Below are 18,335 nucleotides of genomic sequence, written 5' to 3' on the forward strand. Positions count from 1 at the left end.
TGTGAGTAGTGATTGCACTATACTATACTATACTATACTATACTATACTATACTATACTATACTATACTATACTATACTAACTATACTATGGTATACTATACTAACCTATCTATACTATATTAAACTATGCTATAGTATACTATAATATAGTATGCATGAGTATGCTTGCTGTCTTTTTCGTCCTTTTTTAGTCTGTGTCTTTCTTTTTCTTTCTAGACAAACCTCGACCATAACAGCTGTGCTGTAAAACTCCTAGAGCGCGTATGTGCGGCAGAAATTTGGCAAATCCCACTACTCACCACATTGTCCACTAAAAATTGATAAGGGAGCACACGGGCGGCGAACACCGATTAGAGCCGCACGTTGCAGCTTCTCTTTAACCATATGTACCGAGTGATTGGGCTGTGATTGGCGCGTGCCGTTTTGATGATGATTATTTTCTATCTACAACACACGGCAAACCTCGACAATAACAGCTTTGCTGTAAGATGAATCTACGTTTCTTTATTTTCTTCTAGTGCAGCTTATACAGTGGTGGTTTCTAGAGTGTCAGCATTTTAGTAGTCGATTTTCCCATCTTATCGCACGTAATGACAAGTAGCAACCACTACAGTCAGCGCCAAAAGTTTAAGGACCACCTGACCACGAGGAAAACTGAATATTCCACCTGCTTCGGCAGGTAGCCTCGCATTTAGATTCCCGGCCTGTTATAAAACGCGATAACAAGATGCTCTGCGCCGTTCAACCGAATAGATAGATTGGTAAGAAATCGACGTTTCTCGCACCTAGTTCTCTAAAATGTTGACGCCACACTATACGTTGGTTTGTAACTCGAAATTTTCCCTCTTTCGTGGTTTTCAGGTACTCTTCTTTTTTCCTTTGCTATATTAGGATTTGCTTGCTTTTTGTTTATCGTGGACCTGACTAGCCCTTGGATACAGGCACGACGTGCGTTTGTAATGTGCAATTTGTAATGCAGAAATAAGCACTCATTCAGTCATTGTTGCATTGGACAACAACAAAAGTGACATGCAAGCCCATCGAGCAGGTTTATCGGCTTGACTTACTTGGTATGGATCAAACGGGAGAAAGAACTTCTGGCAGTGGATCACGGTGGCGACCACGTAGCACAGTGCTGTGCTCTTCAGCGAGGCCGTGACGTAGAAGGCGGCATGTTGTGCTAGGAACAGCAGCGCCACCTCCCAGCCGAAGGTGAAGGTCACGAAGAAAGACGAGTAGACAGAGTAGAAGACGGGTACCAGCTGCGAAAATGTTTCCGGAGGTGTAGTGGGAAAGTAAACAAGTACTAGGATAGGAATGTTGGTTAGTCTTCTGGCCATTTTCGGAATTTTGGCTTCATAAAACACACAGATTTTGTTTGTATTAACGGACCCCATCACAGGTTTGAGCATTGCAAACGAGCATGCGTGACTCGTGGATCGGCAGGGGGTGATCGTGACACTTGGAGAGAGGGAACACCTGTTACAAAACGGTGGTGTAAGAGAATATGGCCGCTCCAGGGAGTGAAGCGGTTTTAGGGCGGTCTGTCGCCTCTACGCGAAGTAAGCGGCGTGAGCACAGCGCGAAGGTATGAGCCATCTACTGATCCCTTTAGAGATAGTGTGCTACCGCGCTCGTTTGATGAAAGTTTCCATTTGCTGCCCGAGCGACGCAGCAGCCCCACAGGCATCGCTTCATGCTCCTTCGCCCGATTGAGCCGCCTGGCGCGTTTCGTCTCTACTTGAACAGCGCCCATCTGCAGCCCTGTGAAGACTGCATAGGGGCGCCCGCCCATGGAACTTTCCCTCGCGTATAGAACATACGACGCGCGGGGCGGTGTAATCAATTTGGAGTTTATACAGAACATGACGGCGACGGTTTACGGCGACGCCGAAAGTGCGCATCGAGTGTCCATATAATTGCTATAGCAACAATAAAAGTATAGAGGTGGGTCTTGTCACGCGAACACAACGCTCTCCTTCGCCTCCGGTGGTGGGAAGTACGCGGAGCTTGTGGACGCTAGCAACGGCAACGGTAAAATGTCCGCTTTGGCTCTGAAGCTTCGCTCCTGGAGCACGTTAGTTCGATATATGATAAATGTCCAACACAAAACTATTTAAAGAAATAATTTGGTGAAACGCTCTTGATGTGTTGCATTAACTTCTTCAAATGTCTAATGAAAACTTGAAGTAGGGCTTTTTTAGGGAGGCTTCGGTGTACGGTGTACCAATGAAATTCAGAAAAATGGGCAGAAAAATGGGCATGCAAGGGTTAAATTTGAAGTGAGATGTTTGTTTAACGCGTTGGAACACACACACACACACCACACACAAACACACACACACACACACACACACAACACACACACACGCGCGCGCACACCCACACACACACACACACACCACACACACACACACACACGCGCGCGCACACACACACACACACACACACACGCACGCACACACACACAACACACACACACGCACACACACACGCACACACACCACGCACGCACACACACGCACACACACACACACACACACACACACACACACACACACACACACACACACACACACACACACACCCACACACACACACACAACCACACACACACACACACACACACACACACACACACACACACACACACACACACACACACACACAGTCCCTCTTGTGACCAATTACATTTCAGCATAGGTTATTATTAATCAGCCTTGTTTCCCACGACATCATAATTTGTAGATGCCCTGCTATTTTCTCTTTATACTAGTTCGGTAACCCTAGGAAGAAGCTACATCGGGGAAATTGCGAAACATATTTTTCCGGTAAGAAACTCAAATGACCTGCCTTTACGGTGACCTCCATATCTTTGCAGCACCTGCGTGGGTACACTGCATTTGTTTGTACTTGAAATACGAGCGCGTAACTGCACAGGGACACACGAATACAGGGACAAGCGCATAGTAGAAAGAGTGTAACTCGGAATCGTATAGGTACAGAACGCTTGTGCTTACCGATGGTGTCACGTGGGCTGTCACCCGGGCCAGCACGGGATGCAGCAGGTACCACTGCCACGCGGTGGCCATGATGTACCTGGTTGTCTGCCATTCCCAGTTCTGATTGTCCTACGTGGCCGCGGGTGAGATAGCGTTATAAGCGAGCAAGAATTTCGGTGAATAGCTGGCGGGTTTTGAATGAGCTGAAGTGAAAAGGGCGGTAAAGTATTACGCGAGCGGGGCCCGTAACTTTAACCCTACTCTTCTCTAATGTTGAATCACATGCGTAGGAAGCCCGCAACTTATTATTTTCATTTATTTTCACATACTGAATACCAACGTGCCGAAGCCGGCGCTCTGTGCCTGGTAAGGCCGCGATACACCCATAACACAGACGTCGATTCAACTCGCCGCGCTTAGCTCAAAGAAATAAAAATAAAGAAAAATCTGGTTTAGGCCACTGCTCGCTTCTTCTGCGCATGACATCGACTCCCGGAATGTGTGGTATCTGCCGAGATCTTTTCTTCTTATTCTTTTATTCTTTCTTGTTTTGCTCGTTTTTTTGTGTTTTTTGATTATTCGTATCATCATGATGGAACAGCCGGCTTTAAAGTAGCCTGCATTTACACGTTTTTCACATTAAAAAAAAAAACTTGTACGAGAGGGACTCAGCGCTACACTTAGTACCGTAAAACCCTCATTAGCTTACCTGCCTTTGCTTGAGTCCAAAAGGGCTGTCATCGAAGAAAATTGGCATATATCCGTGTACAAAGTCTTCTAGTAAAGAATAACATATAACAAATAAATAAACATTACAGTTTTGCGCGCCAAAACTAAGTTAAATTATAGGCACGCCGTAGGGAGGGACTTGGAACATTTTTACAACTACCGGTTTTTTATTATGCACCTATTATGCGCTTTTATTATGCACCAGCCTCAAGCACACGAGTGTTCTTGTGGTTGGCGCCTACCGGTATGCAGCCGCCATGTCTGAGAATCGGACCTGTTTGCTCGCTGTAAGACGCAGCCAAAATGAGTATGTCTCCGTAAGATTAAAAAAAAAAGAGGAACTGAGGAATCGCATGGGTTTACACAGGACATTTTACCGTGAGGAGGACATTTTTTTTCTTGACCTGCCGTAACTTATCTCATTTATCTCGGTAAGCCTAACTTTGCCATAAGAACGCCTGAAAGCCTGAGTTGTCAAGAAGGCGCTTTAGAACACAAAGAAAAACAGGACGGACAGTGCACAAATGAAAAAAAAAAATGAATTCGTTCTTGCGGAAGAATCAAGCGGTCATATGACGTCACACTGCAGTTGTTCTTCAGGAGCACCGTTTTTCGTTCATTGCCAATGGACTGCCACTAACGCATGTAAAATGTTGTTGCTGAAACATGTTGCGGGTACAGGAGCGCCTGTCAGGCGTTGCTCGCCTTTGCTCCTGAACCTTTCTTGGTAAAGTTTGAGAAAGCATGCGTCAAGCTTTCTCAAATTTGAGAGACACGTTGAAGCAGCAGGTGTCGTGAAGCGTTCCCTTCGTTCTTCCTATGCTGAGCTTATATTCTTTCTGGTCTTTTTTTTACCCCAGTTTACCATATGCCTATGCTGAGCATGAGGCCATCGTTTTGGCGGCAAGTGCTCGCGGGGACTGAGTGAGGTCTGTCCGTGTTGCCTGCGCGCCAGTGACAACACGCTTGTAGAATTATTTATTAGGCGAATATTTATCACAACGCACACTACAGCGGATGTCAAACTGCCAACTATACTTCGTGTAGCAGTTTAACGTATATTGTCATTGCAATGGATGCTTCCATATTTGGCGATACTCTCCTAAAGGCTACTGAAATAAAAGAAAATTGGTTTGACGTTATTTTTCCCTGCAGTATGTTGCTGGCGCCATTATGGTCATAACACGGCACATCGCTTGCAGCAGCGCGCGGCAGAGAATTAATTACAGTCTGTTTATTCCCAACCAGTCTGTTTCGGTTTTGGAGAGCTCTGAGAATGGCAAGCCACCGGGTGCAACTAATGCCGTCTATAGAGTGTGAAGCGGCACACAGAACTGTGACGCATTCCGCGCTGACTGCGTCGTCTACTGACGGTCTTTCGCCTTCCGCATGTGCTGCTCCGTCATCGTTGTCGTCCTCGTTATCATCGTCGTCTGGTGGCAACGACTTTCTTGCGGCTTTCATCACTTTCCGCAGGTTCGCCGCGGGCACGTACTCGCGAGCACTCGCCGAAGAGTAGCCTGCTGGCTCAAGCACGGCAAAAGCGCAATGGCGACTATGACGTCATCATACTAGCGGCACCAGATCGCTCAGCCGCAGTCGGGACGTCTCGGAAGTTGGGGGTCACTTCCAGCCTTCGGGTTACCTCAGACGCCGTCAAAGTCGTAGTGGGCGGCGTATACAGCTGGATCGCACGCGTGAGTTTCAAAATTCATGTGAATGAAGCTTTATTCGCTATTGTAGATGATGCACGCATGTGCACGGAAGTCGATCCCGCTGGTTATCCTGCCTTCTGTGGTGAGGACTGTCTCAGCCTGTGTCCCAGGACCCTTTCCTCCTACAAAGGGCGATTCCTTTCCTTTCAGAGCGCTAGCTAAACTCATACCGGTGCAAATCCAGAAAACGACTTCGTGCATGCGTTTGACCTTGAAGCTCAGCCAACGTCAACTTCCTCCTCACACGTGAGTTGTCATAGCTACGGACATGCGCGGTGCCGATTTGTTCTCCTCTCCCGCGTAACCCTCACCATTGGTCGGCGAGAGCCGGCGGGCGCGCGCTCCTCGAGACCTTAAAGGGACACTAAAGAGAAACAATGAATTGGTTTAGATTTATAAAGTGTCCTCGGAGAACTCTTGTGTAGTTTATTTCGCCACCATAGGTTTATTATTAGAGGAGAAAACCAAGTTCAATGTTTCATTTTTAAATTTCGCGCCGAACTTTGTAATTCGTGACGTAAAAGATGTCAAAGAGCATTTAACGTATTTTGGCGCCACTGGCTCGACGAAATTTCCACAAACTCGTTATGTCAAGTCTCTGGTCCCCTCAGAGGTGACGTGAACAGCGCGTGTGATACACAAGGACGAAGAACCGACGAGGACTAGCGCTGTTCAGTTCTTCGTCCTTGTGTATCACACGCGCTGTTCACGTCACTATGGAATACCAACTAGCCCGGTCACACACCTTGCCCCTCAGAGGACATTGTACTTCCATTTAACCGATTAGGAACTACGTAGGCGCAAGCAGGCGCCGGCAAAAATATGTGACCGTCACGGCAAAATGGTGTGGGAATTCCAAGGTGGCGTCGCCACCTGTATTTTCTTTTGCGCGTTTTCTCCTCGCTTATTAAGCGTCTTCCTCGAAGCAAGCGTGGTGTTTTCGGTATCGTGGAGGACTACTTTACTAATGCGAGAAAAATCGTTTTTGCTCTTTAGTGTCCCTTTAACTCCCCTCACCTTTCTCCAGCACTGGCAATACCATGGGGCAATGCGAAGAGAAATGGGTCCAGCGTGCCGCTGCTTGCCGCGGCATGCTTTCCGCCGGTAGCTGCTGTTTATCGCTCGACAGGAATAGTTAAACCACGTTTAACCCCTGTTTGAGGCCCGTGTTACTTAGATTTAGGTGCTCGTTTAAAGAACCCCAGGTGGTCGAAATTTCCGGAGCCCTCCACTACGGCGTCTCTCATAATCATATCGCGGTTTTGGGACGTTAAAACCCCATATATAAAAAAAAAATAATAAAAAACACGTTTAACCCCAGAATTTTTTACTTTGCCTTTTCCTTTCTATTCTTTCCCTTTATTTACAGCATCTTTTCTGTCATATTTCATTCCCTAACCTCTTTCCCAAGCCAAGGGTAGCCAGCGGATCTGAGAACTGGCTAACCTGCATCACTTTCTGTCTAGTTTTCTTCCTCCATTTAGCGCCAGTTTCAACGAGTTCACTTCGGCACTTCACCATTTTTTTTTACTCGCAGGCACTCACACAGAGAGGCGTAGAGACGGTCGCTGTAGCGCTGTAGACGAATTTGTCTGCGATTGGATTGTTGAACTCGTTTCGACGCGGATAGTACGACGCAGTCCTCACGGCAGTTGCTCGAAATCCGAATAAAGTAATACTTTAACGGGCATCAGCAGTTCTGTAAACCCTCTGCTTACATTAAAAATGCTTTAGGAGTGCTTGCTTGGGAAAACGACCTTTGTTGCACTGTCAACGTCATGCATGCATTTTTTTTTTCAGTCGACGCTTCTCCACCGTCACGACTGAATACGGGGCGTGCGGGTCATCATTAAGGTACTAAATTCATTGTCTGGTCTTGATAAGTGATCGTGTTGTTTTTAAAATTTGACACGCACGACAGGTGTTTAAAAGTTCTGCTGGGTTCACCGATGTAGATTTACGAATACACGAATTCGTAGTGATGCTTTTCATGCCTATAAGCTTGCCGACACAGTGACATTGCTGAGACGAAGTACACTCGCAATGTGCCCTGTTATTTGCATGTGTAACACAGGTATAATAACGGTCTCTTCCCTCCCATGCCTACATTTTCTACTGTGCTAGACACTTTTATACTAAAGCTAAAACAAGTCAGTCTCGCCGCAAGGGTGAAGCAATGAATGCGATGGCTACAAATTGGAATGTCACGCGAAGAACTGCAAGCAACTCGAAATTTCCAACGCTCTGCTCAAGCACAAAGGATGCACAAAAAGAACACACACAGGACGAGCGCGAACTAGCAACTGTCACCAGCTCGACACTAGCAGCGCGCTGCTCAAACACAAATAATATATGAACGAACGCACAGGTATACACATGTACCACAAGCGCGAACTGACAAACTGTCACAGTTGTTACTTCGTGATTGAGCAGCACGATGCAAGTGTCGACTATGCACAACCAACTGTCCCTACTTTGGCTTTTCTAGCTAGCAGCTCACTCCTTTCGCAAACGCGGCCGCTGCAGCGAGCAAAGTGATCTTCCCGCTATGTAAGTTGAACGCAATGTTGCGGTGAAAGCACCAGACGTATAAACCGCCGCCCTCACGAGATAAGCGCTCGCGCACGGGTGACCACGCCCTGTAGGGCATAGTACAGGTAGTACAGGTAGGAGGCGTGCGCGCATCGCAACTCCGGTGACGACCTTTAAACGCGCCCTTCGCGCCATCTCGCTGGTAATGAAGAGAACACGCTGTAGCGCCTCCGAGCACTGCGTACTGCCAGCGGTAAATGGTACATATAAATAGCTTGCCGTTTAAAATGCATAGAAGACGTAGGCTCCGTGGCCGAGTCGATTAACGCCGCGCGCTGCCGAGCGAGGGGTCGCAGGTTCGAGTCCGCGGTTCCCGCGTTTCGTAAAAAAAATTCTTGTGAATTATTTTTCTTTCTGGCTTATATATAATATATATATATATATATATATATATATATATATATAATATATATATATATATATACGGGACATGACGCCGACGGCAAAAACCAGCCGAGAGTGTCCATATAACTGCTATCGCAATAAAGAAATGCTGGACTTCTGAGTGCCGAAATCGCGATATGATTGTGAGGCACGCCGTAGTGGAGGGCATCGGCTTATTTTGACTGGCTTGGGTCCTTTCACGGGTGCCTGAATCGAAATTAGATGGGTGTTGTATTTTGCCCACCAAAATGTGGTGCGTTGCCGGAAACCATAACCACGCTCTCAGCCACGTGAAACCCTTATCAGCGTAAAACCCACCTTAGCCGATGGGCCAGGGTTCTTCCCACAAATTTTTGGGTGTGGGCGTTTTGTGAGAGAGGTGGTAGGCGAGCAAGATATTAAGTTTAAGAATGTCAAGTTTTCAAACTTCCCATTTTCAATACACATCTAGATTTCTGGTCGCACACTTCTGGCATCTAGGCGACGCACATAGGAAGCGGAAGCAAGGGCGTTTTTATTCGATCGCTGTCACTGGATTAGGCGGTTTTTCAAACTACAAGGCCCCCCTTTATGACTCCTTTTTCCATAATGTTTTTCCAAGAATGTCCTTTTTCCATAACCAGGTGGCGGGAAGCATGGCTCGCTGGCGTTGCGCGCGCACAGTTGCCATCTATTGGTCCCTCAGGCACGCATGTCAGAGGGGTCAATGGGAGCGGTGGGCGGTTTACCGAAAGTGGTGGGGGGCTGTGGAAGTGCCGCCCACCGTTTTGTTTCGTGGCCAACCTTACAATGAGGGAAGGTGAATGTTCATTTTAAAGGCTATTAAAACCGGTACAACGAAGGCTCGTCTTCAGGCCTCATTGATTGAGCAATCGCAAAAGTGAAGCATAGGCGCAAAAAAAAAAAGAACGAATGTCTTGGTGGTCCACTTACTTTGTTCGGTAGTGGCGAACCGCCCCAGGGCATACGCGACGGCACCGAACGACAGAACCCAGTGGTACACCTTTCCCGGCGTCCATCTCCACCTTGATGGTTGGAAATTTCGTCCGTTCTTATGGGGCATCAACGCTCTCCAAGACGGCATGTTAGTGAAAATGAACACACACGGGCACAAAAACGCACATGCTGACTAGTGAATAGTGCTAAACATCATTATATTTTCGTAGATTTACTTTTAATGAGTACGCTTTCTTGTCAGTAACTGCCTAGGTATACATACTCTTGTACAAACTCTAAAGGTTTGGTTGAAAATTGTGACCTCTGCCTTTTTCGCTAGCCTATTAATCATTATCTTTGTAATTCGCATATTCATTTTCAGCCGTAGTTTAGTACTTTCTCGATTTAAGTTGTCGATAATTTTCATAATTCCTCGCCATAATTGTTCAAGAGCCCGATGACATCTGAAATTGTTACATTGATAAGATATTCTCCGTTAATATTTATTCCCATCTCTTTCGAATCTAGTCGTTTGAACACTTTGTCTAAGCATGCGGTGAACAATATTGGAGAGATTGAATCTCCTGGCCTGACGCTTTTCTCCACTGAAATTCTATTGATTTTAATTTATGGAGTAGCAAAACAGCTGTGCAGACTTTGTAGATGTTAGGTGATGTATTTAAATGCGGTACAAGTACTCCGTGGTGACGCGATGCTTCCAATACTGCTGGTTTTGTCTGCCGAGACGAATGCCTTTCTGTAGTCTATGAAAGCTGTACAGAGCGGTTCGTTGTACTCAGCAGATTTCTCAACCACCTGGTTGATCACATGACTATGATTCACTGTAGAGTACCCTCTCCCGAAACCGGCTTGCGTCCCAGGTTAGGTTAAGTGAAGTGTTTCTCTTAGCTTGTTTAAACTTACGTTCGTCAATGTTCTGCACAGTACTGTCAGTAACTGACTGCCAGCATGCACAGAAACACAAGAATGTACACGGTCGTAGACAGCATAACACAATCACACCTCACTCGCTTTTTGTCGCCTCCCACGATGCGGCGTCCATTTTCCGAAGCGGGGGCATTTTCCGTCTTGCGATCGACCTTCGTATCAACCTGAAACCGCGCGTCCATTTCAAGCGTCTTAGTAGAACGCTCCGCTGGTCTACGCACTTGTTTCCTGCGCACTTCTCACAAGTGCACAGCACAAACGTGTCGAACACGACGTAAATAAACTCCTTGAATACGTCAGGCGACGTCAGCGTATGAGGAGGGTAAAACGATAAATGGATGATGAAACGGCGAATAAATGAGACTACCCCAAACAACTGGATTTCGTTTAGCACTAGGAAGGAACATCTGCAGGCGATTTCACTAAGCTTTTCGTTCGTGAAGGTGAATGACATTGGCTAGCCAACAATACCAATATTTAGACCGGCGTCGGCTTCAAGTCTTCGACTCGCTGTTACTTGGAGGTTTAGTGCCGGGCCGAGCCCGTGAAGGGGTTACAGACGAAAGCGCTATTTTTTTTTTCTCTTCTTCTAGAACGACCTGTATTTCTGAAGAGATTTCTTTTTTACAGCAAAACTGTTCAGCTCTAGCCCATGCATTCGCAGGGCGGCTACTCTGGGCGGCCCGCGTCCATACCGTCGACAGTAATGGCGAATAGTAGAGCGGGAGGAGAAAAGGTGTGGTGCGGCGCTGGCCTCGGCGTGCAGCGGCGCTGCTGTAGTATGACGCAGAGCACTGTGAGAAACCGGGGATGGTGAGACGGCGTAGGCAGTCACGTCAGAAGAACAAGCGGAGAGGCGCCCAAAGCAGCAACGCAAGTGCAGACAGTGAAAGCGGGAGTGTGCAAAAGCGGGGAATGAGGCCAGAGACCCCGAGTCCGACGAAGCACGTCTCCGAGTGTAGTCGCTCACACCGGAGGAACGAGTGGAGATGAGTGTACAGCAACAAAGCGAATACAGCTAAAATAATTTAATTGTGGGGGTTTTATCTCCCAGAACCACGATATAATTATGAGGGACGACGTAGTGGAGGGCTCCGGAAATTTTGACCATCTTGTGTTCTTTAACGTACAGCTAAATATAAGTACACGGACCTCTAGCATTTTGCCTCCATCGAAACGCGGCCGCCGCGGCCGGTACTCGATTCCGCGACGTTCCTGTCAGCAGCGAATACAGCTTCGCTGGTAATCCGTCACCATCACAATGTTACGTCCCCAAGAATCTTGTGAACATGGGCCCTTATGGGGAGCTAAAAGAGTCAGTAATGGCCACTTCTTTATCTCCTCCTCGCCACTAAGCTTCAGTGCCTATCAGGATTTGCCAATTTTCCGCTAGACGCTGGCATCCCCGCTTGCGCCGTCCAAAACGTACAAAACGAAGTGACGTCAGTTGATCGTGCACGATAGTCATGCGAGGCAAGACAGGAAGGGAGACTCCATGGCAAAGCGGTGCAAGAGATAACTCACAACTGATATCTCCGTTGTATATAGACCAATCGAGAGCTTATTTCCTCGTGACGTCACGTGAACGGACTACCGGAGTCACGAACTGTGCCAAGAAGACAATAACCACCAGAAGAGAATAACGCACTCGTTCTTTGCACTCTCAGTCCTTAAATGTCTGTAGCTGATTCGCCGCGAAAAATATTTTGTGCAAGCATTTACGCGTTGCGTTTACGTAGCTATTGTGTGAACGAGAATGCCATGAACATTTATCGCGCTCATCGCTTCTCTGTGCATAGTCGTGGAAGAGAAAAACACGCATCAAATGTCGTATCGATGCCACGGTTTACGTCTCTGCACACCAGCGTGCTTCTAACGATGACGTAGGCGAAGTTTTACGCTGCAGAATTTGAGCATGCGGTGCAGATGGTGTTGCTTCTACTTCTGCTGCGGCATTGAATTCGTTTTGTCATCGGAAGAGGTTTTCCTGGGGGGAAAAACGCGCTTTTTTCGTGAACCGTGCCATTTAACTTATGAGATTTCCAAAACAACTAGTAGTACCCAAGTACAGGTTCTTTCACAGTTCGAAGAAAACTCGGAGCGCATATTCCTTAATTGTGAAATAGCCTGCCCAGTACACGGCCCACTTTAAAATGGAACAATCAATGTGCGAATTTAATTCATTTCATTGCTTGTGCACTGCACGAGCCTGTCGAAAGGATTCAGAACTGTGAACCAACAGTAGGCTTACGCAAGTGTATGACACTATGCGTTGCGAGAGAACAAAATGCGGACGTGCCCGGCACGGAAGTGTTTCCTTTAACAGTGGGCCCCTCTGTAGATATACAGTATGCTCACGGCTTGAAATGTGGCATTTTAGGGTTAAGCAACTCGCGTACTTTCGTTTCCACTGAGTTCAGTGAGCGTCATGCGCTGCTCACGACTTTCCAACTCCACATGAATGAACGTCAGTAGTTTCATCAGCTTGGTACGTACGGAAGCCGCTGCTGAGTGAGTAAGCAAAAAACTTTATTAGAAGATGTCCGGCGTCATTGAGCGGAGTGAAGCTACAAGCACCCCGGCCTAGGTGACGGCCTGAAGCTTTATACGTACTGGGCTCCTATTGCTTACTCCGTGTTGAAGCGAAAGCGAGCACGAAAACCACTTCGCTCCCAGGAGCGGTCGTATTCGCTTAAACCAGCATTTTGTAGGGTTACGCGAGATCTAATCCTAAAAAGGTTGGCTGCTATAATATTAATTCGTATAGAAATCCAATTTGTTACTGTGGCGTTCGTTGTTTAGCCTCTGCTTCGGACAAATTGGGACTTTTTTAACACGACAGTGTTTTATGCCGGGGTCTACCACGGCTCCACTGACGTATTTCCGTCACGGATATTACGTTGTAAAGTATAAAGACTAACCGTTGGCAAAGAAAAAAAGCCAGAAGAAGAAGTTCCGTCACCGGGAGTCGAATCTATGACCCCTCGCTCTGCAGAGCGGGGCGCGAAACGATTCGGCCACAGACGGCATGTTCTTTGCCATGCTAACGGCGAGCTATTTATAAACACCATTTGCCGGTGGCGGTACTCAGAGGGCGGTGGTACATCAGCGTGTTTTCGTTATCACTAGAGAGATGGCGCGAAGGGTTTCGAAAAGCGCGCTTTAAAGGTCGTCGCCCCACGCGGATGAGCGCGTGCGGGGCGTACAGCGCGTACAGGATGTGGACGCTCGTGCGCGGGCTTATCTCGTGATGGCCGTGGTGTCTACGTCTTGTGCTCTCACCGCAAGTTTGCGTTGATAGCACGAAGATCACTTCGCTCACTGCAGCGGCCGCTTTTGCGAAAGGAGCGCGCTGCTCACACAGAAATAAGTTACAACTGTGACAGTTAATTTGCGCTCATCCTGTGTATGTTCGTTCCGTGAGCCCTTTCTGCTTGAGCAGCGCGTTGCAAGTTTCGAGCTGCTTGCCGTTCTTCGCGTGACATTACAATTTGTTGCTTTAGAATTCATTCCTTCGCGCTTGGGGCGAAAGAATGCACAACAAACGCTCAACTAAATCTGTGAAGACACGTTTCACTTTCGTGTTATACCGATTCCTGTGACAAAGGAATCAGCCATGCTTTTTTCCTCTTATTTACTTTTTTTGTAACACCTCTTTTCTGTCATATTTTCTTCCCCTTTCCCCAGCAAGGGTTACCCAGCCGTTTTTAACTCTGGCTAACCATCATGTCTTTCCGCCTATTTCTGCCTGCTCCTTCTTTAGCGTCAATTTGAGCAAGTGCACTTCGCCACTTCGCCATTTTTCTCATTCGCAAGCTGTCACACGGAAAGGCGTAGTGACGGTCGCTGTAGCAATGAACTGTGCGCCTATAATTGGTTTGTTTTCAACGCGAGAAATACCGCGGGGCCTCGATGGCAGTTGGCTGAGATGCAAATGAAGTAACACGTTAAAGATCATCAGCTCTTCTGTAAACCCTTTGCTTGTGTTTTTAAAATGTTTTAGGTGCGCTTGCTTGCAAGGGCGACCTTTATTGTACTTTCAAACTTATGCATGGAGCTTTTATTTCTTTCATTTATCGACCCTTCTCCCACGTCACGACTGAATACCAAGCGTGCAGCTCGCGGCTTGAGTGCTCAGCGCTTTGTCTAGTCATGATAAGTGATTGCGTTATTTTTAAGATATGACATTGACAACAAGTACGTAAACGTGCTGCCGATGGGGCGTTATATATTACCATGAATTTGTTATGATGCTTTCAACGCGATAGCGTTAAAGAGCTCGTTTCGCAGAAATTCCGGTGTCGGCGTCTTTGCTTGTGAGAGAAAAATTGGCGTTGTCCGTGCGCGAAAATTCCAGATAGATGGAACCAATAAAAATCTTCGGCTCGACTGGGAGTCGTACTCAGGCCTTCTACGCGGTAGTCAGGTGTGCTACCACAGAGCCACGCCAGTGCATGGCACTGTTTCGGTAAAGAATACTTTAAGAATGTCATGAAGCACGAGGACTCTCGTTAACGCATGCAATATTAGGTGGAGCAAGCGTATAGAGTTGCGCCAGCAGTCAAAACATGTGAATTGCGCAACGAGTGGGTTGTGTAAGGGCACCCATTACAAAGCATTAATTAGGGCATCATTATTCATCATCAGCAGCAACAGCATCAACAATGCGTGCAGATGCGCGTGTTACGTTACGGACGCGTAGGGGGTAATAAGCTGATTCGCAGGTAATTCGCAAAAGGAAGGATTACGGCGCAGTGCACACTTCGCAACTTTACTTGCAGTAGGCACTCTAGGATAGGTTGAAACGGCCAATATTACGCGCAAAGGCGTTCGTTTCCTTGAGCCACGGTGTACACGGAGAAGCGAACCGAGCCTGGCGACTGAGAAGGCGATGCAAACGGGGCCCGATTGCGCTATCTCGTTCTACCCTTGAAGTCGAGGCTTAGGCGTTCTCCAAGTTCTTATTTTCTTGCTTAAAAGCTTGCCGCCGAGACACTGACTCTTGCTGAGGCGAAGTACACTGTCTCAATGTGTGCTTTGATTTACCCATGTGACACAGTTTGAACAGGCGTCTCTTCTTTCCCGTGCCTAAGTTTGTTACTGATGCTAGAAAAAAAAAATTGTAGGGGACCCTAATCCTTCGCTCAGGTGACTGGTAGTAGCACTCGCACCTCGGCGTTTGTGTTTTCTAGTGTATTCCTTGGGTTAACATTGCATTTCTTTCCGCGGCACGAGATGATCTCAGAAGCCACGAAGAAAGAGCTCATTTCTTCATAAAGCACGTGGACAATATTAGTACTAAGCGCGGAACCTATCAGGATTTCGCGCTTTTCGGCTATACGATGTTACGTGTGCTTGCGTAATCGAAAACGTGCAAAACAAAGTGAAATCACATGATCGCCCACAATAGTTATGCGAGACAATTCACAATGGGCGTACGACTGCACGGCAAAGCAGGTTGGGAGGCCATTCACGACTGATATTCCTCGTATATGGGCCAATCGAGAGATTGTAGCCCCATGACGTCACGTGGACCGAAAGCTGCAGCGTCGCCAATAGTTCCGGAAAGACGAAAAAAGCCGGGTGAGAGTGACGTACGTGTTCGTTTTTGTGCATTTTCAGAGCCTTATATTTAAGGGCCCTTAATATGTTATAAAAACTAAAAGAACGAAGCGACAGCTTCACGCCTTATTGACTGATCAATTGCAGAAGTGAGGCGAAAGTGCAAAAATATGAATGTCATGGTACTTACTTTGTTCTGTAGTGGCGAACCGCCCCAGGGCATACGCGACGGCACAGATCGAAAACACCCAGTGGTACACCTTCCCTGGAGTCCATCTCCACTTTGATGGTTGAAAATTTCTTGCGTTCTTATCGTTAAGTCTCCCTTCATTGCAGGGGGGCGGGGCCCGCCCGCGCGCGCACACACACACACACACACACACACACACACACACACACACACACACACACACACACACACACACACACACACACACACACACACACACACACACACACACACACACACACACACACACACACACACACACACACACACACACACACATGATGTGCGTGTGTGTGTATGTATACGCGCTGGTCACGTGTTCACTTTTCTGTATTTCGAGGGCTTTCTTTGCGGCTTGGAAAATGGTACACGAGAGACTTTATTGGAAATAATGCAATGGGGGTTTGTGAAGACGCTCTCGAACTTTGCAAATTCAATTTCTTGCCTAAGGTCAATAATTAGCAATTTTGGTAAATAGTCCTAATTAGCAAATTAAATAATTACAAAACAAAAAACATTCTGCAGTGTACAAGGTGGCTATCAGCAATATGCAATTGATTTCACTCGCCTACCTCTAATATTGTATTTTTTAAACCCTTGGCACAAGTTAGCTAGGACACCCGGTATATAGTGTGCGTGCGTGCGTGCGCGCGCGCGCGCGTGTTTGTGTGTGTGTAGTCGCCGTTCTCACAGGCCACATATGTTCTGTCAGGGACGGTCACAGTGTAGTGAAGCAGCCAACTGTTTTCTAGAACTGAACAAACGCTTATGAATGTTATACAGATAAATGTATTATTTCTAGCGTATTTCCGGCATTTATTCAATGTGCCGCTGCAATCAAGCACTAGAACGATTTTCTTACGATTTTCTGACGATTTTCTAAAATAATTCGGGATGCAAAGGATTAAGGTACGAGGCCAAGTGGAAAAAGCGATTGTTTTTTCAAAACGTCATTTTTTCGTTTTTTGGTTATGTTAGATGTACAATTTATCGCCCATCAATTTGCTGCATAAAATTTCTGTTTACGCAGTTTCTTTCAAAAAATACAAGCAAAAATGTTAGACCACCCGTCATCTACGAAACCGAAACTGAAAGTGCCAGTTTTGTGTGCATCATAAAATTAGCTTGATACGTAATATTTTGTTGGTTATTTAGCAATCATATATCAAGTGCGAACATGTAATAATGCTCTAATAGCATTGCCAACACATCATTATTGATCATAATAGTTAAACTTCTCACCTGGTGGATGGGCAAAGTCGTACATGTGTACCTTAAGCTCAAGGACACGTATGTGCCTGTCAATCATCAAATTTGCTTTGCATGACACTGCGTGTCATTTCAGTAATGGCAACAGAAACACATTTGATATTTTGAAGCAAGTTGGTATGCCGAGCCTGGCCTCTACACTGAAAAAGCTTGCCTCACAAATAATTGGCACCGCATCGCGAAAGCATCCCGTCACAGCACTGATGCTGCAGAACGATCTAGAAAAAAAAATGGTGAGGAGCCGCTCGAGCAAAGGCAGACGAGAGCAAGGTCCAGGATGGAACTAGCTACGAATATCGGGGATTTTAGCGCTCTTGATCACCTTGTGTAAGCGCTGCACTGGTTTCAAATGTTTTAAGGACGATAGTCTTTCTTGGGATACTTGAACGCAGAAATTTTGGTCTGTCTGTCTTTCTGTCACACGATTGAGCCACCCGGCCAAAGTTTAAGCACTTGCTGGATGCCCAGCCATCTTGAACTGGTAGCTGCGTTCATACTTGTGAACACAGTTGATGAAAAAGCAAATATTACGCTTATCTGAGGCGCAACATCAATACGTAAGTATTAGGTGGTGTGTTCATTTACTAGAAAATACATAGATACGTAATTCTAAAGATCCTAGTGTTTCTTAGGCTGCGCTGAAAATGCGATGCTATGCACGAAAAAGCACTCTGCCGACGATATGCTGCTGCCACGTGGCAGTGGCCCTGGGTTCTGCACAAGCTCATTTTTCCCGATGCCACCGCCAGATGGCGTCCATGTCTCACGCAGCGCTTCCTCTATTTTATCAATGCCAGCCAGATGCGGCCGATTCAACATAGAGGAGGCGCTGTCTGAGGCAAGGCAAAACATAAATGGCAGAAGACTATCGTTTTTCGACGACATTTGCAGCGAATCACGCAGATACGCGGCCAACTTTTTTTGTTGATTTTCTCAGAACTGATATTTTTGGCATTTTTCCGCACACG

The 18,335-nt window shown here is 46.7% G+C and overlaps 2 protein-coding genes across 4 annotated transcripts in view; both read right to left on the reverse strand.

Annotated features, from left to right (window-relative positions):
* The window catches only part of LOC119375208 (uncharacterized), a 28,391-nt gene extending 17,891 nt beyond the window's left edge, over positions 1-10,500 (reverse strand). Inside the window, exons 1-5 of the mRNA XM_037645394.1 lie at positions 10,383-10,500; positions 9,357-9,448; positions 3,713-3,780; positions 3,022-3,132; positions 1,069-1,263 (exon numbers count right to left, since the gene is read on the reverse strand). Of these exons, the coding sequence (XP_037501322.1) occupies positions 1,069-1,263; positions 3,022-3,132; positions 3,713-3,780; positions 9,357-9,448; positions 10,383-10,489 (573 nt within the window). The 5' untranslated portion in view covers positions 10,490-10,500. The remainder of the gene's footprint in view (positions 1-1,068; positions 1,264-3,021; positions 3,133-3,712; positions 3,781-9,356; positions 9,449-10,382) is intronic.
* Positions 1-18,335, reverse strand: part of LOC119374441 (synaptosomal-associated protein 25) — a 302,757-nt gene that overhangs the window by 261,671 nt on the left and 22,751 nt on the right. The window lies entirely within an intron of this gene.

The sequence above is a fragment of the Rhipicephalus sanguineus genome, chromosome 11 (assembly GCF_013339695.2).
Source record: "Rhipicephalus sanguineus isolate Rsan-2018 chromosome 11, BIME_Rsan_1.4, whole genome shotgun sequence".
Classification (NCBI taxonomy): domain Eukaryota; kingdom Metazoa; phylum Arthropoda; class Arachnida; order Ixodida; family Ixodidae; genus Rhipicephalus; species Rhipicephalus sanguineus.